The sequence below is a fragment of the Thalassophryne amazonica genome, chromosome 19 (assembly GCF_902500255.1).
Source record: "Thalassophryne amazonica chromosome 19, fThaAma1.1, whole genome shotgun sequence".
Taxonomy (NCBI): Eukaryota; Metazoa; Chordata; class Actinopteri; order Batrachoidiformes; family Batrachoididae; genus Thalassophryne; species Thalassophryne amazonica.
Window position 1 is genome coordinate 35,724,654 of NC_047121.1, and position 27,723 is coordinate 35,752,376.

The 27,723-nt window shown below is 39.4% G+C and overlaps 1 protein-coding gene and 1 long non-coding RNA gene across 2 annotated transcripts in view; one reads left to right on the plus strand and one right to left on the minus strand.

Annotated features, from left to right (window-relative positions):
• The window catches only part of syne1b (spectrin repeat containing, nuclear envelope 1b), a 223,901-nt gene that overhangs the window by 154,929 nt on the left and 41,249 nt on the right, over positions 1 to 27,723 (minus strand). The window contains 16 exon segments of the mRNA XM_034160064.1: positions 2,387 to 2,589; positions 4,491 to 4,511; positions 4,605 to 4,701; positions 4,778 to 4,946; positions 7,091 to 7,203; positions 7,301 to 7,465; positions 7,865 to 8,002; positions 8,115 to 8,222; positions 10,030 to 10,080; positions 10,427 to 10,536; positions 16,580 to 16,776; positions 18,266 to 18,444; positions 19,079 to 19,171; positions 19,723 to 19,743; positions 20,098 to 20,181; positions 21,685 to 21,780. Of these exon segments, the coding sequence (XP_034015955.1) occupies positions 2,387 to 2,589; positions 4,491 to 4,511; positions 4,605 to 4,701; positions 4,778 to 4,946; positions 7,091 to 7,203; positions 7,301 to 7,465; positions 7,865 to 8,002; positions 8,115 to 8,222; positions 10,030 to 10,080; positions 10,427 to 10,536; positions 16,580 to 16,776; positions 18,266 to 18,444; positions 19,079 to 19,171; positions 19,723 to 19,743; positions 20,098 to 20,181; positions 21,685 to 21,780 (1,845 nt within the window).
• On the plus strand, positions 817 to 10,781 carry LOC117501213. Its single transcript, XR_004557965.1, has 3 exons — positions 817 to 956; positions 4,751 to 4,753; positions 10,772 to 10,781. It is a non-coding gene; the product is annotated as an uncharacterized LOC117501213 (long non-coding RNA).

Genomic DNA, 27,723 nt, shown 5'->3' on the forward strand with positions numbered 1-27,723 from the left:
AGACAGGATTGTGTCAAGGCACAAATCTGTGGAAGGGTACAGAAAGCTTTCTGCTGCATTGAAGGTCCCAATGAGCACAGTGGCCTCCATCATACATAAATGGAAGAAGGTTGGATCCACCAGGACTTTTCCTAGAACTGGCTGCTCATCAAAACTGAGTGATTGGGGGAGAAAGGCCTTCATCAGAGAGGTGACCAAGAACCCAAGGGTCACTCTGTCAGAGCTTCAGCATTCCTCTGTGGAGAGAGGAGAACCCTCCACAAAGACAACCATCTCTGCAGCAATCCACCAATCAGGTCTGTATGGTAGAGCGGCCAGACGGAAGCCCCTCCTTAGTAAAAAGCACATGGCAGCCCACCTGGAGTTTGCCAAAAGGCACCTGAAGGACTCTCAGACCATGAGAAACAAAATTCTCTGGTCTGAGGAGACAAAGATTGAACTCTTTGGCATGAATTCCAGGCATCATGTTTGGAGAAAACCAGACACCATCCCTACAGTGAAGCATGGTGGTGGCAATATCATGCTGTGGGGATGTTTTCAGCAGCAGAAACTGGGAGACTAGTCAGGATTGAGGGAAAAACGAATGCAGCAACATACAGAGACATCCTGGATGAGGTCAAGAGCACTCTGGAGCAGTCCGGAATGCTCTTAACCTCAGACTGGGGCGACCTCAGCAGGACAGTGGGCTCAGCACACAGCCAAGATATCAAAGGAGTGCCTTCAGGACAACTCTGTGAATGTCCTTGAGTCTCCCAGCCAGAGCCCAGACCTGAATCCAATTGAACATCTCTGGAGAGATGTGAAAATGCTTGTGCACAGACACTCCCCATCCAACCTGATAGAGCTTGAGAAGTGCTGCAAAGAGGAATGGACAAAACTGCCCAAAGATAGGTGCACCAAGCTTGTGACATCATATTCAAGAAAACCTGAGGCTGTAATCGCTGCCAAAGATGCATGTACGTATATCATATGTACATATGTACATATGATTTCTTAGTTTTTTATTTTTATTAAATTTGCAAAAACTTCAAAAAAAAAAAAAAAGTTTTCATGTCATTATGGGGTGTTGTAAGTAGAATTTCCAGGGAAAAAATTAATTTAGTCCATTCTGGAATAAGGCGGTAACATTATATATTATATATATTATATATATATATATATATATATATATATATATATATATATTAGACACACACACACACACAAGTGGGCACAGCTAACCAAAAAGTTAGCTTCGATAACCGCTAATCCGTTATCTCAAAAGTTAACTTTTATAACACTAAACCGATAAAAAAATTTAGTGGAAATTACTGCTAACTGCTAACTTTTAGTATTGACTCGGTACACTGGCGACTACTGATAAGCCAGCTTTGAGTTTAAGCACCGCTGATGCTTCTGAGTAAAATCAAAGGCGATCACAAACCCAAAACGAACAACGAGCCAGAGCTTCTGTCTTTATGCACCCGGCGCGCTACTGTAAGGAAGTGTCACTTACTTTCTACATACAAAAACACAGACGTGTGGCAGTAGACATAAAAGCAAGGCACTTCTCACTTATGGTTTCATTTATAAACAAACTAAATCCGGACAGTTTACCAACATTAATGTCAACTCCGTCGTTTTTACAAAGTGAAAATATTGCCCATATCTTTTAAAGTAATGCACTAAAGAAGACTGAGTGTTAACCGACACAAGTGCCAAAAGGTGTTATGGGAAATGAGCCTCTTCTCAATCACTGGTTGGTTTGTTTATTTATTTGTAAATATGTCAATTTTTTTTCATTTGTAAAAAGGCATTTGCAAAACTGAAAATTCTGTTTGTGAAGTGTGATTCAGCAAAAATATGCACACTCCCATCCAATAGATGGCAGGGTTCTATGCATTTTGAAGGGGGAGGGGTGATTGAGAGGAGACTCATTTCCCATAATGCCTTTTGGCGCGTGTGTCTGTTAACGCTTCAAACCTTCAGAAATATCACATTACTTTAAAAGATATGTGCAATATTTTCACTTTGTAAAAATGACATAGTTGCCGTTAATGTCGCTAAACTGTCTGGAATTAGTTTGGTTTATAAATGAAACCATGACTGATAAGTGCCTTGATTTTCATGTCTTGTGCTTAATTTGACACCAAAACTTACATAGAGATAAGATACAGGTTCCTGTTCAGACGGACAGACAAACAGGCAGCCTGTGTAGTGCACTATACAAAATCCTTTTTGGACAGCAGGCAGGTAGTTTGTAGCAACACATGCCACAAACTAATTTAGTATTCTTATTTATTTGGGCTGTAACAGATAATACCATGGCCAATAAGAGCGTGTTATGTTTCTGACTATGGTTCCATTGTTTAAAAATAAGATTGGTCATATTTATGACTGAACTTACACGTTTTGCATTCTCTGACTGATTGAGCATCTGTTCTGCATCTTCCAGCCAGGCCTGCAGAGCTGTCACTGTGCTGCTATACTTCTCCCAATTAGAAATCACCTCCTCCAGCATACTGCGGACACTCCGCACCTCCAACGATAGGTTCTTCCACTGAGCGGTTGCATCATTGAGAAATTTATTCACACCTTCTCCTTCATCAACTGAAAAAAGCATGCAAAAATAGGGTGAGAGTCAAATATATAAAACTCAACATTTTTATGGCTGCTGCTCAAGCAGACATTGGGCCTCATGTATCAACATTGCGTACAGCGATATTTGAGTGTATATGGGGTGTACGCCAAAATGGCTGCGCTACTTGGCATTTATCAATGTGGTCGTTGGCGTACGCTGCGCTGAAAATATACACCAGGTCGAGAGGTGGTGTAAATTATACACCAAAATGAACCAGCGCTGGAATCCACATAAAAATGAAGATGATCAACATGATAAACAGTGCCATTATACAAATCAACACATATGTTACATAAATAACATTTTCCTGATTATACTACATAATAATCAATACAAATCCCGCTTTTGCGGGATTGTTATGGAGCACGATCTGTGGCTACAGTGCTGACTGAAAACACAGCGCTGCTCGCCCTTTTCTCCAGACTTCGAGCCTGGAGCCAGAGCAGCGCTGAGCTTAACTTTATGTGGTGTGATCGTTTTAGACTATGAAATTGATAATAACAACTGTAGTTTCGTCATTCCCTTAATTCGCCCGTGCTGCAACCAGGTTTTGTCATCTCCATTCGGTTGTCACAATAAAATAAATACAGAAATACATTTAAAAAATAAAGAAATCTGACAGATTAGGCGTGTCTTATTAATTGAGCAAGCAAATATCCACATGTCAAGAATTACTGACATGTGAAAAGAGAATACAGTGGTCCCTCGCTATAACACCGTTCACCTGTCGTGGCCTCGGAGTCTCGCGGAGTATTTAGTCCAATTTTGCATGCCTTTTTTTTTTTACAGTGTTCTGTGTTCTGCGTATCTGTTTATAAGAATCTTGTCGCCCAGAAGAAAAAAGAGCGCCAACACCTTCATAACTGTGTTTGTCACACGGAAACAAACACCTGCTGCAGCGAGATGTGAGTGGGAAAAGGCGCGGCGTCAATCTGTGACATACTGGTCAGTCACTATTAATAATTTCTTATGTGTCCGACCTCGTTCGTTGATCGTTAAAATTAATTCGTTAGTTCTAAATGCCATCATAATTATTTATAGGAAAACTTTCTATTTTTATTTGTCAAACAAATGTTTGGGCCTGAAACAGTTTGGTATTATTTTCCTACTAAGGTTTGAACTTTGAGAGTGTTTACACATGAGAGAAAAGTGAGAAAATGTTCATGCCTGATTGAGAAAGTGTATAAACTGTGTAGTGAGGGGTTTTACAGCTTTGAAATGTCTATAATAATTGTAAAAAATAACGGTGACTATGTCGCGGTTTCGCGTATTTCGGGCTATTTTTTAGAACGTAACTCCAGCGATTAATGAGGGACCACTGTAACACTTTATTGATTATATACTACAAAACAATTGATACGACAGCCGCTTTTGACGCTCTATTGGCACGCGTCGTGATTGGTGAAGTTCTTTTTCATTGCCGTCTTCCTGGCTTCCATGTCGTAAAATGAGGGTGTGTCTGAAGCGGAGTCTGAATATTTATGGGCGTGTTTATTATAATTACGATTGTTTCCACCCGCCGCATTTATCAAGATCACGTCAGGCGTACGCCGGAAATGGGCAGGTGCGCACTGCTTGATACAAGTCACGGCGACTTTGGTGTATTTCAAGTTTACGCCGTAAATTTACGCCACAAGTGCGCAACATTGATACATGAGGCCCATTGAGTCTAAGTTTGGTTAAAATCGTTTAAAACATTTCAACTCATGCAGTTATTGTTACTATTTCATGCATACTGTATTATGACCATTTTTAGTTGTGCTTGTTAAAGGAATTACAGAAATCAAGAGTGCAGCCACCTTTTTAGAAAGATATTGATCTTAAGAAAGGCAAAGTTCCCAAGATAGTCCCAGTCTGACTTTAGACTTACCTCTCTTACAAATATTAGATCCTGTAACGTGAAATCCACAGTTAGACTGTCTTCTCCATTCCCAATCCAAAAATGTAGCAATGAACAAATTCATAAACAAAGAAGAAATCTTACTTGAGCTATCAGACTTTACATAAACCTCTGCAGCTTGCTTGAGGGCTGTGGATATTATCTCATACTGCTCAAAGAATCTGTGGCCTTCGATGAAAGTCTGCAATGAAAATGCATGTTAGATGCACATGAAATAATGCAAAACAAAGCAAGTTAATGCAGCGCAATTTACTCACAATGTAACTTTGCAACAGGAGTTCAACAGAGTCCCGTCGACCATATTTAATGATCCAGGACTTGAGCTTTGATTCAGCCAAAAGAAGAAAAGCCATCAACCGATACTTCATTTCCCAGAATTCCATTTTGATCATATGAGCATGAGACGATGCAGATACAAAATTGAACCTGAAAAAAAAAAATAATTAAATTAAATAAATAAATTTAAATAACACAAGCAAAAACAATAAAATAAATAAGTAATTAAGTACTAATAATCCTTCTATTTCACAGCCCCCACCCCCACCGGAAACATTACAGTTAAAATTCTATAATATGTTAGTAATTTTAGGGAGCAGAAAAAAATAATGCAATCAATATTTACTGGTAATAGGATTTTGGCAGTTTGTCTTGAATCCGATGTGATTTCTGGTTGTTTATGAAGTCCTGTGTGACCACACCTGTCAGAATTACCTACATCTTGTGCACACTGGAAGCACATAAGCCTCCTCAATCAAAATTTCATTACTAGTAATAACAAAAAATTGAATGGCAGTGGCTTTAACTTCTTAAATACATCAATTATTTTTCTGCCACTAGATGTCACACTAGTTCTACATTTCACGACATAACCAAGCCTTCCATCCTCGGCTACTACTCCTCAAACCCCGTCCTGCCTCTCCCTCCGCCACACCAAGCAGAAGAAACAGTAGATAAAGCTGTTTAACAGGTCTAACAGCACTCTTTACGGGAAAAACCAGACATATTGTATATGGATTGTTATTCAATCACGTTTGCTCACACGCATTTTTAGCCACTAAATATGATTTTTAAACACATTTCTGGAAGGTACTTCAACAGCAAAGCAGTAAGTAGTTAGTACTTCTGTTTTTTCATAAGGGTGGGGAGGGGCAACAGCTTCACAGAGTGAGGCTGGAATGCACTAAATGCATGCAGAAATCTCATTTACTAACAGTAAGTACTAACTTTATTTACAGGTGTGGCCAGACTGCAAATGTAAAAGGAACAGAAAAGCTCAGAGCACAGAGTGAGTGTTGCTTTATTCCTTAGAAAGAAACTCTCATTTAGTTTCAAAGAATGAAAATAAAGCTGCTGGAATGGCTGAGACAATCACCTTACTTGAATCCAACAGAAAATCTATGGAAGGAACTAAAGATCAGAGTTCACAGAAGAGGTCCATAGAACATTCAAGATTTGAAGGCTGTTTGTGTAGAAGAAGGGGCCAAAATCATACCTGAGCAATGCATGCAATTAGTTTCTTCATACAGGAAGTGTCTTAAAGCTGTCATTACTATTGAAGCTGTCAGTGCCAACAAAGGCTTTTTTACAAAGTATTAAATAAATGTCATTAAGCATGTTCAATATTTCTTTCCTGTGCCATTCCAATTTATTAGACATAACTTGATTTCTGTACTTATTTGTGTTGGTTTCGTTGCACCTGTGGATTACGTGGGTTGTTACTGACACCTGGTGAAAATTCCTTACCAATAGGACCTTTAGAAATATATTTATTGAGAAAAATTAGGAAATGGAGCAGGCCACGGCCTCAACTTTATCTAAATTCTGAGTCTTTTAGTGAAGCTTAGGGCTAGTGGCCGGGGATCACCAAGTATTTCTTTCGTTCTTCTTCTTGTTGCTTAATGCTGACAAATTATACTGTATTTGTTGTCTTTCTGATGCCTGATTCTGTTTTTTTCCCCTCTCTGTTTGAGGTGCGGCTCCATCCAGTGATGGGTGTGGTGCTGGTTTCTGAAACCCTCCTGTCCTGTGCACTGGCAGCATTTCCTGTATATTCGTTTTGTGAATTGTTTTGTAATTTGTGTCAGTAGCATGGCCCGAGCAGAGGGTCACCCCTTTGAGTCTGGTGTGCTTGAGGTTTCTTCCTTAGAGGGAGTTTTTCCTTACCACTGTGGCCTGTGTGTTTGCTCTGGGGGTTAGTAAGGTTAGACCTTACTTGTGTGAAGCACCTTGAGGCAACTTTGTTGTGATTTGGCGCTATATAAATGAAATAAATTGAAATTGAATTGAAAAATGGTGACGTGTCCAATACTTATTTTACCTGCTGTACTACGTATGTATTTGAATATAACCAAGGCCACTTTTGGCTTATTATAAATTATAGAAAATGAAGGTCTACTTAAACAAAGACTTATATCAGACTGCATCCTATCTCACCGAATCTTTCCACAAAAAAATTAATCATATCATAAACCCTCTATCAAGATATGTATTACTTTGTTTTATAAGAGAGAGATAAACACCCATACTACTCAACTGTACAGACACATTTGAATATTCTGAAAAATACTTACCGTTCAGCCATGTCCTGGAGCTGTTCAGGTGGGACAGGCACCCCGTTCACTGACCTGTCTCTGTGAATCTGCTGGAAAGTTTGCCTGTGTGATTCCAAGTTCTTTAGTACCTCCTTCAAATTTAAACATAAAAGTGTTTTCACATTAGCTTTCATGTATAGAAATGATGGCATAAGCATTCAAAACACTTTGAGAGACCTGTTGCATTACCTGATGTTGCTCCAGTTTTCTGTGAATAATGTTGGCAGTCTCGTCATGAGCATGTTGGATGGAAATGTCTTCTCTCAGAGCCATCTCTGCCCTGTGAAGCCACGCACCAATCACTCCTAGAGGGCCAGGCAGGGATTTGTCCAGATGGATATGCCAGTCCAACAGCTGCAAATGACACAAATTAAGAACCTTCTGCTTTCAATCTTAAAACGCCACCACAGAAGAGGCTATGCTGACCAAAATGTTTTCCCATGCTCACAAGCACTGATGCTTCAAAAGAGCCAGTCTACTGTATATACCAACTGGGGATTTCAAGAGGAGCAAATAACATTTGAAAAGCTTGCTCCATAGTGAGCTTTCACTCTCAGTAAAAGTGAAAAGGAGCTATGTGTGACACTTCTCTCAGTGGAAGCACATCTGTGCAGCTTTTTTTTTTTTAGAAAAATCCAATTATACACAATGCTTGTTGAGTTTTCTTTCATTTAAGCATCATTAATCATTATTAATTCTGCTTTCCTTGGGTTCAGCTTATACATTATGCATGGCATGATGCTATACACCTACTCTGGCAGACACACGATCCCAGGACTGTTTGACCAAAGCCTGGTCCACAGAAAGCTTGCCATCCCTCTGGACCGGCTGCAGCAGCGGATCTGTCTGTTTTTTCTTCATCTCGTAATGTACACGGAAGTTCTTGAACGCCTAAAATATTATTATAATAGAACACAACACAAAATAAAAAAAAAAACAGGAAGGCTTGTTAGGTACTGAAAAATACTTTTGTCAATGCAAACTATAGTACGTCAGTCCAGACCTGGTATTTGTCAGTGAGATTTCCTTCTGCTCCCTGAGCCCGCAGCACATCTCTCTCCAGCTGATCTAGAAACACCTTCAGTTCCCTCAGCATCTTCCTCTCCTCTCTCTGCCACAGTCAGGAAACATGTGGCTTAGTATTACACAAGCAAGCACATTGTAACATTTACCGTAATGGCTTGAATATAAGATGGCCATGATTATAAGACGAGACCTGCTTTTTCAAGACATACTTTAGGAATGATATTTTTAAGATCAAATCTTGTTTTTGGAAAAGAAAATGGTTTTATTTTAGAATAATGCTAATAAAAGTATATTGAGAGATAGAAAAAGGCTAGATTCTATAAAGCAGTAGTGCAATAAACAGCAGGAGGAGCTGCTGGGCAGTCTGTTGTGAGGATGATAAAGAAGAAGTAACCATGCATGATGTGGTGTGATTCTGCTGCTCTTTTTTTAAATTAAGATAAAATCTCTCTTGGTGCAGTTTGAACAGCAAAAATACTGTGGGTCCATTGTGGAAAAATCATTGAGGGGAAAAACAGCTGCTTTATGCCAGTGGCATCAGTCAGGGGAGGAGTTCACTCTGGTGTGGGAACAGATAGGAGTGCAAAAACACATGAGAGGATAGTCAGTAAAGGTAAATAACTGTGATTTATTGTGTTATTCCTGAGTGTTTTATGCTACTACTGTGGCTATATGTTTAGGGCAACCCAGTCTCACGACAGTTCATGGTGGCATTACGAAAAATATATTAGTCTATGGGTTCGTGACAGAGGCACGAAAATGGGCCGCATTTCATAATGGGGGCACGAATTCACTTAATGACAGGGGGGGAGGTAATGGTTAGGGTTAGGGGAGGGTAGACACGCTATGGTTATGGTTAGAGTTAGGAGAAGGGGAGAATTATGAATGGCAAAATAAAGAAAACCGTGTTGTTGCGGAGGCATGGAAAAAAAATGTGAGACTGGGCTGGTTTGGAATTGTGCTAATAAGTGATTACAGTGTTATAAGTACATGCTTTCTGAGTTTGTCACTATCTGCCATTGTGTATGTGTGACATTTAAAAGTCTAGTCTGTGAATACACATTCTCACTTCCAAGTTGTCACATTTTTACATTTGGTCAGTGCCCCTTTCCGTCATGATGTGACCAGTTAGGAACTCCTGTTGCATCATTTAGTGACAGGTGGGAAGACAGCTTTTTTTTTGACAGCTGCGTCATTTCTCTCCGATATCGCATAACTATCTGCTTCATTTCTGCATCATCAGGGAACATTCATCTATGTTTTGGTTATGGTTCTAGCTATGGTTAGGGGTAGTGTTAGCATTTCCCCGGAAATCACAGTGACACAAAGGGGGGTACCCGACTCGTCACAGATTGACATTCAGTCAAAATGAGCCATTTACATCAAAATGTGATGATCTGGGTGTGAGACTGCATTTAAATATAAGACAGTGCCATATTTTTCATATGCATTTCCAGGGAAAAAAACCTAATCTTACATTTAGGCCAATACGGTTACTACATAAATTCACACTAAACTGACATTCCAGTAACATCACAACCTGAAATTGGAAAACAAAATATGCAGTTCCATAGACCGCACCTCCACATTTGGCACACATCACATTCAGAATTAGTGTCAGGTACAAAATAATACATACACAACAAATATTTTCTTTTTAAATTTTTCAATAAATTGTGTTAATTGGTGATACATACCTCAAGCATTTGCTCAATATCTTGAGGACCAAACTATCCAAGGAAGCAGCAAGGAACACAGAGGGATGCAAACACGCCACGAAACACATTAGATTGCAAGGAAGAAAAAGAGCAAAATAGAGGAGAGATAGGAAGCAGGCCAGAGAGGATGCACTCCAAAGAGATGCCATGCAGTGCTACAACTTGAACTCTCACCTGAAGCACTGGGACTGACAGTGCAAAAGTTGGAACTGAGCCAAAAAGCATCTTAATGTGCATAAAAATGAACAAGTGGGGAAAAAATGAATGAGTTTGCAATGATGAGAAAGAAAATGTTGGTGATCAAATTACTCCTGTGTTCATGCTATGATACTGTAATTTTGATTCATGACAATTTAAGATGAGAACATAAATATGAAAAGCTGCAGGCAGGCAGACAATGATTAACAATTAGGCAACAGGTACAGCAGATTATAGCTAACTGCTCACATTAATATGGATAAATCATACAACTTTTAAAAAATAAATGCAAATTAAGTTCATGATTGTTTATACACTTTATCTGAAACTGAAGGGGTGCCCAATTTACTACAATAAGCAGTCGAGAAGGTACCTCATCCTGCTGTCCGTCAGTATCAGCATGATGAGGGTTTGGGTAGTGCTTGAGGAACTGAGCCACATAAGTCATGATGGATTTCTCATCTGGTTTGTCTACATCCACATCTGCGGAGAAATATAAAGTGCATGTGATGGATTGGAAAACAAGTCACACAGTGACTATAGGCACACACATACGCATCTTTAGTCCCCACAAGTAAAAATTCACACAAGAAAACACACACGGTGAACTACGTAAGTATAGGGGAAGCCGGGGCACAGTGGATCAGAAATGTTGTTTTGTGGCAGCATAAACACATTATGCATAGGTTTAGGTCATTCTATTGTGGATTTAATAAAGCAAATTATTGTTTATAAGGCTATGCTATTTATGTCTCCCCAAGTGTAATTTATAGGTGTTTAAAATTGATTTTAAAATTTTTGATTCACTGTTCCAGGGACACTAATTCACAGGGCACAGTGAATCAGTGTCTGGGGCACAGTGAATCAACTTAGAATATAATGAAAAAAACACATAATTATAAAGATGTCTTCAAAACTATTAAATATATGTGCTATAATCCAGCAAACCAGCTATGTAATGTGTGAGTGTCTTATATAGTGATGTAAGTCCTTTAGAAGCTATTATAAATACAACTGTCATAATTCCTGTTCAAACGTGAAAACAGTTGTTTATATACACAAATTATAGAAATAATTAATTAAAAAATAAATGTATAAGCTTCAACAAGTAATATTTGTCATCCACTTGATACTGGAGCTAGTAAATCACTTTCTAGACTGATTCACTGTGGCCCAATTCACTGTGCCCCGGGTGCATGTGACACACGAGTCATGTTATCAAATAGCTGATAGTCTGGAGAAGACATAACACATGCTCATCAGTTGGACGGGGTAGTCTTCTTAACTAATAACAATTTTTTGGGCCGCCTTTCCTCTGTTGTGAGAAATAATAATGGGACATCTGACACTGTTTTTAAAATACATTATTTCGAGGAGTTAATGGATGTTATTTTACGTGCCACAATCATGAGAGAGGCAGAGCTGCAGCCAGCATGCATGTGTGCTTCTGTGATCATGGGGATTTTACATTTGGAAATAAAACCATAACACAACAGTAAGTCTGGCATGTTCAGGATTTTACCTCTTTTGTGTTTTGTGGCAAGATTTTTTTTTTACTTTGAGAGTGTGAATTTGGAGCTGGAATGTGTGTGTGTGTGTGTGTGTGTGTGTCTGTGTCTGTGTCTGTGCTGCGAAACTCGCTCTGTGTGTGTGCGCGCTGTGCATGCTGATGAGATGCTCGTCTACTGATACAAGGTTGGAATCGTTTCTTTTATCTTAATTAACTGTGCTTTAGTTTTGTTAATCTTTAAATGCAACAGCTACGGACTTCAGCTCCTTAATTTGCTGCTGTGTGAATCCTAGCAGTGGTAACACATTACCTCTCTCTCTCTCTCTCTCACACGCACTTTGGAGACACAAAAACTTTTTTTCCGCTTGTGGGCTTTTGCTTCCGTTTTGTCAGACCCGGCGCCAGAAAAAAAAAAAAAAAAAAAAATCACAGGGGGCGGGGTCGCCCCCCCCAAAAAAAGTGCGCACCGGAGGAGACGTGCGCTCCTGGAAAGCTCGTGTATTTACGCTGCACCATTGTAAGAGACTGACTAAGAGTGAAGAGTGATGACAGTATTTTTTTAATTATTATTTGAACGTATAGACGCTCGGTCAAGTGATCTCCTGCATTCCACACAGAGCCGGTGTTCTGTCCAGATGAGATGCGCCAACTTTCGACACTCTGAGCTGTGACGTACCTTCGCATTGTCCAATAGGAACGATGCGTCAGGCCAAAACACGGAAGACTCGTGGCAGAAACCACTGATCTGTACAAAATGGATTGGACCAATCCGATTGGTGCAGAAACCACTGATCTGTACAAAACATTAACGTGTGACAGGACTGCTCATTTAGAGAGCAATTTTCTAAAGAAAAAACATTGGAAATGTTTTTTTGTTGTTGTTACCTCAAAATTTCTGATTACTGTTAAAAAAAAGTTTAGAACACTTGTAATTAAAACAGGTAAATAAATCAATAAATGGTTCTTTAGAAACCTTTCATCTGTATTAAAACCACCTGTTATTTCAGATTAGAAAATGAATCTACCAGTCTTCAGATTTGAAGACTGGTAGATTATTTATATCTTATTTCAACCAGAAAAACAAACACTAAATAAATACAAATGTTTATAATAAATGCAAAAGGAAATAATTTAACAATGACTGCAGTGTGACTGTAAAGTAGGATTTCTGTGACATAAACCTCATGATATATATATATATATATATATATATAGTCATTTAAACTTGTAATTTCATCAAAATATGTAATTGCCTTTAATGTTATCAGGACGCCCCCTCGTGGCGCTGGGTCCGCGTTTTGTACTATGATCAAGATGAAATGACAGTGAAAGTGTGTGTTTAGGTGTGTGTTCATAGTGTTTACGTGTATAGTATTTGTTCATTGGGGGTTCGGTATGGACGGGTGGGTGTGCGTGTTTGGTGGTGGATTCGTCGGGCCAATAGTGGGCTCGTCCAGAGGAAAAATGCCAGGGCCGAAATTTGTTCCCAGTCCGACCCTGGAAACACCCGAGTACTCACAAGTACTTTGATTTCGGACGTCTCCGTAGCTGTTTGTTGCGAATGCTGTATACTTTGAAACAAGTCATGGAAGTGCACAATGTAATCCCGGTGGATCATCAGATGGTCACTAACAGCCTAAATCTGAATTGTTATGATTTTGATGCGACATGTCCTTTAAGTTACATGTGTCTCTTTAGGTGAAGTGTGTTTGTGGTCCATAGAAACACTTCTAAACTGCCTCTAGTTCCATCCATAACCACATAAGTTGCCACTATACACAGGAAAATACAGAGAAACTGATGCCCACTTCATTCTGATTGCTATGGACTCTCATGTACATCTTAACGAATAAGCCGACGTTCATTTGGTCTGTGTAAGGTGAAGGTCCTTGTGGCACCTTGATACTTGCATGAATTTGATCCACGTGCTGCTGCGTCATTTATCAGGCCAATACATCCCGCTTGACACCATGCTTTATCCTGCTTGATGCCACACTTTGTCCCGTTTTACGCCACACTATGTCCCGCTTTACGCCACACTATATGAAACAATCATATTTTAGCTGATGAGGCATTTGCTCTCAGAACGTGGCAGATGAAACCATTCTCTCATTACTTCCACAATCATAAAAAAATTATGTACAGCTACAGGATTGGTAAAACAGTTCCATTTTCATTCCTTCTTATGAGTTAGAAAATGTATCAGTAAAGTTATGTTTATTAAAGATGTAACATCTCATCATAATCATTCAGATGCCCTGTGCACAATGACACAAACTGACACGCAGTGACATGCAGTGTTTTTGAATAGGTTGCGCAATGTTCATGACTAGTTCATGCAAGTGGCACGAAATTAATGCCTGCCAGAAAATTTGGACATTTCAAAATTTTCTTTGCACACTGGCACGCAGCCGTGCACAGTTCACACACAGTTTACGACAGTTTAAAATGAGTTTACTCATTGGCACGCAAGATGTGGGGATCAAATTTATTTATGCAAAAGCTATCAGAAAAGAAAATGCTTTCTTTTTCTCTAATGATCAGTCAATGTTGAAATGCAAATGCAGAAATATATAGCGCATCCGGAAAGTGTCCACATGTTTCAGCATTATTCCAAAATGGAATAAATTCCCCTTTCCCCCCTCAAAATTCTATTCACAACACCCCATAATGACAACATGAAAAAAGTTTTTTTTTTAAATTTTTGCCAATTTATTAAAAATAAAAAACTAAGCCATCACGTGTACGTAAGTATTCACACCCTTTACACAATACTTTGTTGATGCACCTTTGGCAGCAATTACAGCCTCAAGTCTTCTTGAATATGATGCCACAAGCTTGGTGTACCTATCTTTGAGCAGTTTTGTCCATTCCTCTTTGCAACACCTCTCAAGCTCCATCAGGTTGGATGGGAAGTGTCAGTGCACAGCCATTTTTAGATCTCTCCAGCGATGTTCAATCAGATTCAGGTCTGGGCTCTGGCTGGGCAACTCAAGGACATTCACAGAGTTGACCTGAAGCCACTCCTTTGATATCTTGGCTGTGTGTTTAGGGTCATTGTCCCACTGAAAGATGAACCATCACCCCAATCTGAGGTCAAGAGCATTCTGGAACATGTTTTCATCCAGGATGTCTCTGTACATTGTTGCTTTCATCTTTCCCTCAATCCTGACTAGTCTCCCAGTTCCTGCCACTGAAAACATCCCCATAGCATGATGCTGCCACCACAATTTTTCACTGTAGGGATGGTGCCTGGTTTCCTCCAAACATGATGCCTGGCATTCACCCCAAAGACTACAATCTTTGTCTCATTAGACCAAAGCATTATGCCTTTCCAAATCGAATTAACCCAGGGTGAACTCCAATTAAGTTGTAAAAACATCTCAAGGATCATCAGTGGATGCACCTGACCTCAATTTTGAGCTTCATGGCAAAGGCTGGCATGGCAAATACTTATATACATGTGATTTGTTTGTTTGTTTTATAGAAAATTGCAAAAAAAAAAAAAAAAAATACTTTTTCACATTGTCATTATGAGGTATTGTGTGTAGAAGTTTGAGGAAAAAAATAAATTTCATCCATTTTGGAATAAGGCTATGGCCTTATTCCAAAATGTGGGAAAATGTGGGACATTCCCATCAAAATGTGGGAAAACGTGAAACGCTGTGAATACTTTCACAGTACATTCACTGTATTTCAAATAGAACCATTACATTTGTTGTTAAGTCATCCTGTGCCCTTGAGAAAAAAAAATCATCAGGCTTCACAACTGCTTAAATATACAGTAATGTGGACTTTTTTCTGCATTCTTGACCTGATTTTACTAAAATTCTTGTGGTGTTCAAATAAGCAGTGATTTTATCGTGCAGCTCTTTGCACCATAAAGCATCAGCTCCTGCACTCTGAAGACAGGACTGCAGAGGCACTGCAGACTGCATCACTTAGTCAGAACAGAACAACGAGCCATAAGCAGAAACAAGAATGTAATCTACATTTTGCAAGAATATCCATCCAGCAACACTGAAGTAATAAAAATAATTTCTACAATTAAAAACCCTATAAAATCTATTAATAACATACTGTACTGTACAAAAAAATCTTATATATGATGGAAAATGCTGCTAAAATAATTAAAAATCCTCCAAATATAAAATTAATCATAATGAAGTATTACAATATTCAGTATTACAAGACCAAACATTTAAAAAAATCTCATGTGACTACCCTCACTATCTTTAAAACAATGATTTTAAAATAAATGTAATTATTTAAAAAAAAATTTTTTTTTGATTAACTATCCCATTGCTTCTACGTAGGTACATTATGTTGATTATCAGTCAAATCCTTGATTATAATCTGATGTCTGTCATTGCAGAATAATGCACCAGATTGGATACAAACAAAATAATGTCATTTCTTTAGAATTTGAAATTTCTGTTACTTCTTTAACATTATACATACATTCATACATACATAGTTCCACGATGGGAAGGCCGACAGCCTATATGGCTGAGGTTGGTCTCTCAATACCCATTAGTCTAATACACATTGTCTGACTTTATCATCAGAATGGAGTGGGTAGTTTCTCCAATGTACCCACTCTGGCTTTGAAGGTATTAAATTTCTCTTCAGGTACATATCTGCAGATCTCTTCAGGTAGTCTATTCCATTCATGAACCATACTCTGGGAGAAAAATGGGAAAATGTTTTCTAAAATTTAGCTTTGTGTATGTTCAAATTTTTTCATATAAATCTGTTTTTTTTTTTGTTTTTTTTTACTGACATAATAATGAAGGAATAAAAACAATTCCAAACCACAAAAGACACTAGGATGCTTAAAACTCTTGCACACTACTGTGCACTTACTAATGTTTTTACTGATACTGATTATTAAATGTCCTTGCAAAAAACGAGAAAAAGGCTCACCCATTTAATAATATGTTAAGAAATGTTATGTCTGAATAATTTGCATCTCTGAAAGCCTTAATGTGAGCAGCATAAAAAGTTCAAGATCACCTTCTGGATCCAGCAAGCGAGGAATACCAAGCTCTTTTTCTGCAAGTGCAAAGGCCTCCTCCAAATTCTCCCTGTTGCTCCTCCTATGCACAGCCTCCATGTCCACCAGGTCTGGTCTAATGGCATGTACCACGGACTGGAACGCAACACCGCTGCGCCAGCTGGGACCAAAGTCTTTCACTTCAATACCATGGTGCCTATAAAACATATATGCAAGTAGTTTTAACTTTGAATGTATTTATGAAACAAACTATCTACTAACTATCATAATGATAATTAAAAACCTAGCTATCTATAGCTATAGATTTTAGGATTGGGCACTTGGACAACTGGTCCATTGCTCATGGCTGTCTGACATTAGCATATGGAGCCACCATCATGATGCTATGCCCCTCTCACCACCATCACACTGTCACTAATTCAACTGTCATGGCTGTAATGTAAATATATAGTTACAGTATTTGGTTGCTGTGGCTATGTATTTGAATAAGTGTCCCCTTAAGAGTGCACAAATGAAGTTTGGGATGAGTGGATGATTCTTTATTTCTATGTGCAATGGCTGAGAAGCACTGTGACTACAACAGGGAGTTTAAATGAGTCAGGCAGTCTGAGCATGTTCCAGGCAAATGTCCCATTCCATTGGGAGATACCTTACTAGTCACCGCATAAATGTGTCCCATGTTCACACCATTTTCAGAAATAATTAATCCAAGATATTAAGAAGAGTCAACATGGTACACTCAAAAAAACCTATGCATTAGATGAATTCAAATTATGTGCAGGATTTCCATCTAATAAATATATGTAGCCCAAACTCAAATAACGTGCATCCATGCAAGATAATTTAATTTAATTGGGACTACATATATTTATTAGATGAAAATCCTGCACATAATTGAACTGAGTTCATCCAATGAATCATTCACTCAACATGCAGATCCACCTTGGATTTGCTGTGGCGACCCCGAGTGCAAACAAGGGAGCAGCCGAAGGGACTTACTTTTACAATGAATCATTCACTCAAAAAACTGACTCACTGGATTGGATTCCACCTAATAAAAATATGTAGTCCCAACTAAATTAAATTACATTATCTTGCATGGATGTGATTTATTTGAGTTGGGGCTACATATAGTTATTAGATGGAAATCCTGCACATAATTGAATTGAGTTCATCCAAACAGCCATTTTTAGAGTGTATCCAGTTTTCTTACCAAGCAGAGAAAAAAAAAATTATCTGTGATATCAAGAAACATTAGCTTGCGTGGAGTTACACAGAAATGAGACAGGGGCTTTGGCTATTAAAAAAATAAATAAATAAAACAAACAACAACCCACAACTTTTGTTAAGGAATACTTGGCTGCTCTGATTGTAGCCAGGTGACACCTGCTTGGAAAAATCAGCTGAGGTGTGATGCTACTTGGCCCGCTATGAGAAAACATTATAGTAAATAAATAAATAGTAATTAATTCATTATTAAATTTATAAGTAGCATTTTAAAGAATGTAAAATAAAGTGTGTATAAAGTACTACACCCCTGGCCCCCGAATTGCATTGTCCACTGAGGTGTTTTACTGGTGACCTTGTGTTTTTCCAATTAATTCCTCATAGATTTGCATCTATACCAACATCCAAAACCATGTTGCAACAACTCTCTCACAAACAGTTCTTTGAATGTAACATACTTGGCAGCGGTGCACTGCACCCATCTCAACAGGGCCTTCTTTGCATTGCCCTGGAATTTGTTAACCACCTTCCTCTTCATTGGTGGGCTTCCAGTTTCAGAGCTGGCAATACTCTCCACAGATGAGTTGCTATTAGACAAAGCGTGAAGAGCTGGCAGGTTGCTAGTTAACTCCTCAATCTAAATAAGGAACAAAAAGGAAAGAAGTGTTTGCACTGCAACCATAGCAACATGAAAAACAACAAACCAAAATCCACCTGTTCTGACATTATCCAGTTCAAGCTGTGGTTTGCAGACATTACCCTCTACAATATGCTGATGAAACATTTATCCTTAGAATCAAAATGCTTCCTAAATTATTCAAGTATTTCACTCCAGGGTTTGATCATCTTCCATGAGGATTCAGAAATATCGAATAGCGGTGGCTACAGGTACGAGACATTTCTGCACAATCACACAGCTCAGACAACTGAAAAGCTACTGTAGAAAAGAACTTTGTGATATTAGCAATGTATGAAGAAGATATTGCACTACTACTTCGACTAATCCATGTGCCATGTAGTGATTATCTGTATCATATCTGTGTTTTTACTTTCCGTGGCTAGGACACATGAGAGTCCTCAGTATTACTGCCATAAGTCAAAATGGTGACACAAGATCCATTGTTAGAGATTTTTATGAAACCTTACTGCAATACATTGTTAATCACCGCATTGTACTCTTGTGCTCGGCCATAGCCGCTCAGCCTGTTGGCACGTCACTGTGCAGAAATATTTTGTACCTGCAGCCACTCCCACAACAAATACGCTATTACCTGGAAGTAAAGGATTATGGTCCATATCAACCCAAGAACAATTGATGGCCGCCCGTCTGCAATGTCAGTGGCATGAATGTTAACAAGTTTGATCTGAAACAAGAACCAAATAGAGGGTTATTCTAAACATTTCCTAACTTGCATGCACAAAAGAAATAATTTTTTGTATTAGCATCCAGAAAGGCCCGTTGATTTTCACAGTCTCCAAATGAAGCAAGCTTTAAATAACACAATCATCAAAGTCACAGCTTTGATGCAGATTAGTATTTATATTATGGAATTGTGTATAGCTATAAAAAAAAAAAGGTAAGACAGAACTGGCCACAGAGAAAAATGCGTTAAAGAAAAAGCAGATGTACCACAGCACTGCAAACCTGGCACTGGAGAACTGCCATAATCTGACATGTTTGCATCGAAGATGGCTATTTTTCAGGTGCTGAGAGATGCAGGGAGCCAAACACATCAGAGATCAGTGAGCTAATCAAAATGCACAAAAATGCATGTAACAGAAAGCAGCTGCCTGGTTACATTTATAGAAAGTGTAACAGAATGGCTGTCTCCAAGCATTTCCTCAGTACAAATCATGCATCAAATCAAAGGAATGCAATGCATGTGATCAAACAGGGTGTTTAACGGCGACTGACCGGAGATCCTCGATACACAGACTGAAGGCACACATGATGGGAGAGAGATGACAACAATATACGTCTCAGTCCTCAGGGAATGCAGAGAAAAGTGGGACACAGGCTTCACGGAGCCAATGGATTTAGAGACGGATTATGTAATCAAGAAGGCCTGTTCTAGCTGCTGCTTCTCTTGAACACAGAACATCATGTGCAGAAAGAGACCCTATGTGTGCATTGAAAAGCATCTAACAAATTAGCACATTATCTCATGCACTGCTAATCATACCCTGAAGTATTATACTTCAAACCATTATGACAGTATGTGCTAGTATGTTGTTTAGTTGTGAAAAAAAAAAAAGCCAGAGTGTGAAAATGCTATAACTACATGCTTACCTTTCTGCCTTCGAGGAATTTGAGTGCATTCCCAATGTTGGATACCCAGTGGATCCTCTTCAGCTGGCGGCCCTGCTCACAGGGCTGACGGTACCAAGGACAGAAAGTTACAGTCAAGGTGAGAATTTATGTTATACAAGTCTGAGGGACTTTTCAGTCAAACATTTTCTGACTCAAAAGGCATCAAACCACCACTTTGCTAATGACAAATATTAATGCAGTTCAAAAAAGCAAATACTCAAAGGAGATTAGCTGTTCTAAGAGTTGAATGCTGTACCCAGGTTTGGGTTAGGCTGCGGTTATGTTAGAATGAGTGTCAAAGTCTCAGGGAATTAATGTACCGTCAATGTAATGACCTCCACAGTAACAAAAACAAGTGTGAATGTGCATGGGTTTGTGACTGAGAGAGAGAGAAAGAGAAAGGGAGAGAAAGAGAAACACTGCCAAACAAAACATGATGAGGACAAAGAGATTTTAGTTATATGACACCCCGTGCAATCTAAACAAAATAATTAACTATCTAACTAACTAGCTAAATAACTAAATTCACTCAAATTGTAACATTCCAGCAGCTCAGGTGCCACAAACTACTTTAAAATAACTGAATACTTATTCACAGTTATTAGACATGTGGACCAAATTGTATGCTTTTTTTTTGACAAAAATGCACAGTTGTCACTGAAATTTTAGTTAAGCTGCACCACTAATATACGTACAAAGTCCTGAGTCAACATATATTAAATATTTTTCTCCAGAAACCTGAACAATCAAAAATTGCATGCTGGAAAATTGTGGAAAAAAACAAAAACCTGATGACATTTTTCATCATTGTTGCTAAAAGATTCAAAACAGAAGCATATAAATAAGGAATGATACCTCTATTTTCATGTAAATATGACACTGTTGCTAGAACCTACAGTATTTGCCAATATCGATACCAATGTGATACTTTTCTCCCTGTCTTAAAATAACTAATCTGTTAATAAATACATTTGTCTACATTTGTCTATGCTAACCTAACCATCTAACAAAACATCAACTCAAACTGTGAAACAAAGGTTTTACTCCCATAAAGGAAAACGGACATAGCCCACAACATAACTTTCCTTTTCAATTTCCGATATCTGATCCAGTAACTTTGGCCAGGAGCAGACCAATACAGATCCAATATATTGGATCGGCACACCCCTAATATAAATTATAGAATGTATTCACAGCTTAGCTAAAAAGCTCTGGGTACAGCATTAGTAAGCAGAACACAGAAATAGAATATCATTATTTCAAAGAACGATTCACATGAATATCTTGCAAATTCCTGTGACCAAACAAATGTAACTGATGCACATCATTTTGTATGCAAATTTCTTCTGCAGCACGGTGCACATCCAAGCTGACTCATAATGTAAAGGTGAAAAGGTCTGCTTCGATTTGCATTCATTACTCTCCATCATAAAGAAGGACTTATGATCCATGGACTGTATTGCTTGCATGGAGGTGACTTAATCACCTTACACATATAAATCAGAATAAAATATTAATGCACCTCATGTTGAATTCTGTCCAAGAACATTTCAAAGTAATACTCACTAGTCTCTGGCCCGACAGCACCTCCAACAGAGCCAAGAGCTTCACCCCATCCTTGATGTCCTCAAACAGGTCGTTAACTTCAAGAGGTGGTTTATGCTGGAGGAGAGAAACACAGTGCAAGAATTAAACATCAACATTTTATATAATTACAATTGACTCCAGAAGCCGTTATAGATGTTTTTAAAAATGAACTCCACAGTGTGTAAGGATGGTGGTATTCTGACCCATTACCAGGAATGAAGAAGGACCAATTGCTGTGTGAGAGAAACAGTCTTGTTAGGAACACGCGCAGAGCCTCCCTGTAGCTGAAAAGCTGGTGTCTTTCTCTCATTGGTGGCTCGATGCCCAGTCCCGAGGCAATGGTGCTCATTTAATCCTAGCCACCCTCTGCTGAAATCACACATTACCAGTGCTGTGCAATCTGAGAAAAACAACGCTGTCATGCCCACAGACGTCTGTGCGTGCAATTCTCTGTTTCAAATACACGAAAGAGGTGTGTTTTTAGTCATTAGAAAGAAGCTTTAACTAACTGCTAAGTCCACCATGGGACACCTCAATGTGACCCAGCACACAGGCCAACTCAACATACTCCATGACGGAATGCAGTTGGCTGCCTATTTGAGCCAAAGCAGCATGAAAAGATGAGCATTCTACATTAACACTGTGACCTGACCGTCGCATTTAGAGGTGCACTCAATTAGCTGATTTCTTCCATGAATCAACAGAAATATAATTATCAACTATTTAAAAAAAATCCTATTTGTCAGTCACATATATAACAAAATTTGACTTGCTTTAGATTTTCAGATCTTCATTTCATGTTTATTCAGTTACTGTTTTATTAGAGATAGCTTGTTTTAAATTATATTAGACAAAGTCCAGTTTAAAGAGTTTTTAAACCACTTTAATATCTAACTAGTTAATCATGTGGCAGAAACTCAAATCGTTTTGGCATGTAGACATCATCAAGAGGGTTTGCTGATGTTCAAACCAGGATCAGAATGGGGATAAAAGGTGATTTAAGTGACTTTAAATGGGACATGATTGCTGGTGTCAGAGGTGTTGGCTGGATTATTTCATAAATGCTGATCTAGGACTAGGATTTTCACATGCAACCATCTCTAAGGTCTACCAAAAATTATGCAAAAAAAGAAAAGAAAAGAAAAAAAACATGTTAATAGAAATGCAACAGCAACTCAAAAACCACTTGTTACAGTAAAAGTATACATGCAGTATTAATGTGGCATGTGGTGGCCCATCACTTTACTAAAACACTTCCAGGTCTATCTTGACAATCTCTAGTGCACAGTCTAAAGCGCATAGTACAAACACATTTGGGGCATGTCAATCTCTACTTTACTATGTGCATGGGGCTTAATCAGAGTCCAATGTAAGTTGCAGGGTACAACAGAGTTTAAATTAGTCAATTAATCATGGGCGTATTTTGCACCATAACATAAATTCCACCAATCATCTGTCACCACCTTTAACAGCTGGTGCACTGGAAATGGGCAAATTACTGTTTAGATGGTGGATTCAGGTGAGACGTTTTCTGTCAAGAAAAGGTATCTGTGCACAAAGTGTCACAGCGCAAGCAGGTCATTTACAGGAGCAGCTTCCAAAAGATCCCTGAGGTGAAGCAATAAAGACAATACATTTTTCCATTAGTCTTTATATTTGTTTTGTTTGTAACATTTGTTTTCAATTCTGTTTTCTTGTAAGTTGATCAACTAATGTGCATCTCTGTGTGTACAAGAAGAGGCTATATATGTCGTAAACCTGCCTATGCAAAGCGCATCAAACTATTGCACCATACAAACAGCAGAAAAAACTAACATTAGACAAGGTTTGTTTGTGTTCTGTGGTGCAATTGCTTTCTGCTGCCACGCAACAGCAATACGCCAACACAGTGCCTGACAATTTTAAGAGAAACACCCACAGACGCAGAGATGAGCACAACTACTCATGCTACTTATACAGTGTGGGCACTAGGCTATGAAAATGACAAATGTGTAAAGCGGAAACTAGCAATGACACTTGCACAGTGCACTGCTTTATGCAGGCTGTCAGATAGGTCTGTTCATGTATGGTTTTCGATTAATTTCTCATTCGGCTGCATATCGATGTTCAGTTTTTAAGATGGATCGTAATTACTCAATGCATGGCTCATGATCTTTTTTTTTAGAAAATCATACTGAATGAGTTCATTTTTTATGACACAGGTAAAGGCGTATTAGCATACCAGATATGTCGTCAGTACCGTACCACAAACAATGAACATAGACACAAGTTATTCTTGATTATACTATTAGACCATAGCATCTATTGCTGCTATCCAAATTAAAACAATTACACAAAACTGTTATGATTTCATTTTTATAATTATATTGCTAATATGTACAATCACGTAAAAGTGTCTCAGTAGGCTAAAAATCTGTTCCACCCTTGGAACATGAACATACTGAGCAACAGTCACATGATAACGCAAAACAAAGGAAAAAAAAAACCTGTAAAGGCAGATTGCTGCAAAAGCATTTAGTACAGCATTATCAGAGGAAACAGACACAAAGAGAAAGTGTGACAACTGGATGAAGTGCAAACTGAGGTGACATACCCTGAGAGACTAAGAAATGGGAAAAAAACAAAACAAAATGCAACAAAACACATAAATACACAGAAAATAATTTCATATGAGATTATCTTTTAAATAATAAACACATAAATAAAAAAATACATATGCTCAGACAATGACAAGAAAACAAAAGGCATCAGCGAGCTGATGCATACTATACACACTCTACACACACCATGATATAAATAAATACTAGAAGCACTCGGAGAGCGCAAACCTCCACCAAGGCCATAGGGTCTCTAACGTCACATGGAATAGGAATACCCTTTGGCAAAGAGACTTATTCCACGTCGTTTCATGCATCTACTGTCATGTTTCAGATTCAGTGGTTAACCCTCTGGGGCCCGAGGGCATTTTTTGGACAGTTCACTCGCCTGGCATAAATGTTTTATTATTGCTGTTAACGCCTCTCCCTGCATCCCACAATCAAGTTTTATGTCTATTTTTTTCAGGACAACCTGTACTTTCAATATATATATATGCTATAGTTGTGTTTTATAAGTGTAATAAAGGTTTACAATCAGAAATAAGAAAGGGAAAAAGTAAAGCGGTAAATAATTTTCCACACACATTTATTCAAAATACACAGCAAACTATAATAAACTAGTAACACATTACTCCTAAAAACAATCTGTGGTGTGTCACGTGAGGTGAATCTGCCCTATGATTGGATTTTGGAAAACCATGTGACAGTGAACCAATTCTGACTGGACACTCACATTGCTCACATCATCACACAGCTTCTATGGGGAGTACAAAGATGGTGGATGGTGGCTCGAACGTCCGTAGAGTTAACTTTTCAGCAAAAAAAAGTAAGTTTCTATCTCGCATCATTAAAAAGTTATCTACAACCCCTGGCAATAATTATGGAATCACCGGCCTCGGAGGATGTTCATTCAGTTGTTTAATTTTGTAGAAAAAAAGCAGATCACAGACATGACACAAAACTACAGTCATTTCAAATGACAACTTTCTGGCTTTAAGAAACACTATAAGAAATCAGGAAAAAAAAAATTGTGGCAGTCAATAATGGTTACTTTTTTAGACCAAGCAGAGGGAAAAAAATATGGACTCACTCAATTCTGAGGAATAAATTATGGAATCACCCTGTAAATTTTCCTCCCTAAAACGAACACCTGCATCAAATCAGATCTGCTCGTTAGTCTGCATCTAAAAAGGAGTGATCACACCTTGGAGAGCTGTTGCACCAAGTGGACTGACATGAATCATAGCTCCAACACGAGATATGTCAATTGAAACAAAGGAGAGGATTATCAAACTCTTAAAAGAGGGTAAATCATCATGCAATGTTGCAAAAGATGTTGGTTGTTCACAGTCAGCTGTGTCTAAACTCTGGACCAAATACAAACAACATGGGAAGGTTGTTAAAGGCAAACATACTGGTAGACCAAGGAAGACATCAAAACGTCAAGACAGAAAACTTAAAGCAATATGTCTCAAAAATTGAAAATGCACAACAAAACAAATGAGGAACGAATGGGAGGAAACTGGAGTCAACGTCTGTGACCGAACTGTAAGAAACCGCCTAAAGGAAATGAGATTTACATACAGAAAAGCTAAACGAAAGCCATCATTAACACCTAAACAGAAAAAACAAGGTTACAATGGGCTAAGGAAAAGCAATCGTGGACTGGGGATGACTGGATGAAAGTCATATTCAGTGATGAATCTCGAATCTGCATTGGGCAAGGTGATGATGCTGGAACTTTTGTTTGGTGCCGTTACAATGAGATTTATAAAGATGACTGCCTGAAGAGAACATGTAAATTTTCACAGTCATTGATGATATGGGGCTGCATGTCAGGTAAAGGCACTGGGGAGATGGTGTTGTGTGGGCCGCTGAAGAGGAGGTACTGCTGGCCCAACACCACCAGATGGCGCCCTGCTTGAAGTGCGGGCTTCTAGCATGAGAGGGCGTCATAGCAACCGGGCGTGACAGCTGTCACTCGTCATCAGCACCAGCTGTCACTCATCCACATCACATCAACATCACCATAAAGGCCGGACTGCAACTCCACCTCCCCGCCGAGAAATCAGCTACCTTAGAGGTAATTCTCTGCTGTACTAAAAACTGTATCATAGTCTGAACTCTTTTTGCAGCTGCTTTCCTGTGGTGTGCCTTATCTGCTGGATTGGCGTTTGGTGTGAACAGCGACGGCTTCGCTTCACACCCCAACCAGATAAGTGTTTAGACAGGAGCTGCACGAGTGTGTTATTGGAGGTGGAGGTGCTCCCTCCCTAAGGAACACAGACTGTGGGATTACTGAGTGTGCATACTCACACTCACCTGTGCTGTTTTTGTTCTCTGCCAGCAGTGCCAGGTCTGACAGCTGGAGACGGTGGCCACCTGGGGACCCAGGACTTGGCGGCTCCGGTGTTCTTCAGATCCGTTGGCGGTGAGGGCCGTGTGGGATCCGGATCGGTTCTGGACGGGCGTCTCCTATCCTCAAGCCTGCCCACACGTCACTCAACGTATAATTGACTGTAGTTCCAAACCTGTTATTGTCTGTATTCCGTTGTGCACAATTCACAACATTAAATTGTTACTGTTTGGCTTATCCATTGCCCGTTCATTTGCGCCCCCTGTTGTGGGTCCGTGTTCCTACACTATCACAACAGGATTTCTCGGCCAGCGTCATGGATCCCGAGGGGTGTCAACCATCGCTTGAACAGCCAATGGAAGAGCGAGGTGCACAGGCACCAGCAGGAGGCATGTTAGGTGAGCTGCAGCACATCTTAACCGCTTTTACTGCTCGGTTGGACTTAGTTACCGAGCAGAGCATTATTCTCAATCGAAGGATGGAGGTTCTCACCGCCTAGGTGGAAATGCATGCTCAGGACGCTGCTGCAGCACCTCCTCCTGCTGACCGAATGCCAGAAACAGACATTCCACTGGTCATCCAACGAACCCCCCCACCTTCCCCTGAAGCATACATAAGCCCTCCGGAGCCGTACGGAGGCTGTGTTGAGACGTGCGTGGACTTCTTGATGCAGTGCTCGCTCGTCTTTTCACAGCGTCCCGTCATGTACGCGTCAGACGCTGGCCGGGTGGCTTATGTTATAAATTTGCTTCGAGGAGAGGCACGTGCCTGGGCTACGGCGCTCTGGGAGCAGAATTCACGGCTCCTAACGACATATGCTGGGTTTGTGAGGGAGTTCCGACAGGTGTTCGACCACCCTCATAGAGGCGAGACCGCTTCAAGCGTGCTGCTGTCGATAAGACAGGGGTGTCGAAGCGCAGCGAAGTATGCAGTCGACTTCTGCATTGCGGCAGCGCGAGCCAGCTGGAATGCTGTTGCGCTCCGCGCCGCCTTCGTAAACGGACTGTCTCTGGTCCTTAAGGAGCACCTGGTGGCGAAGGATGAGCCGCGGGATTTAGACGGGCT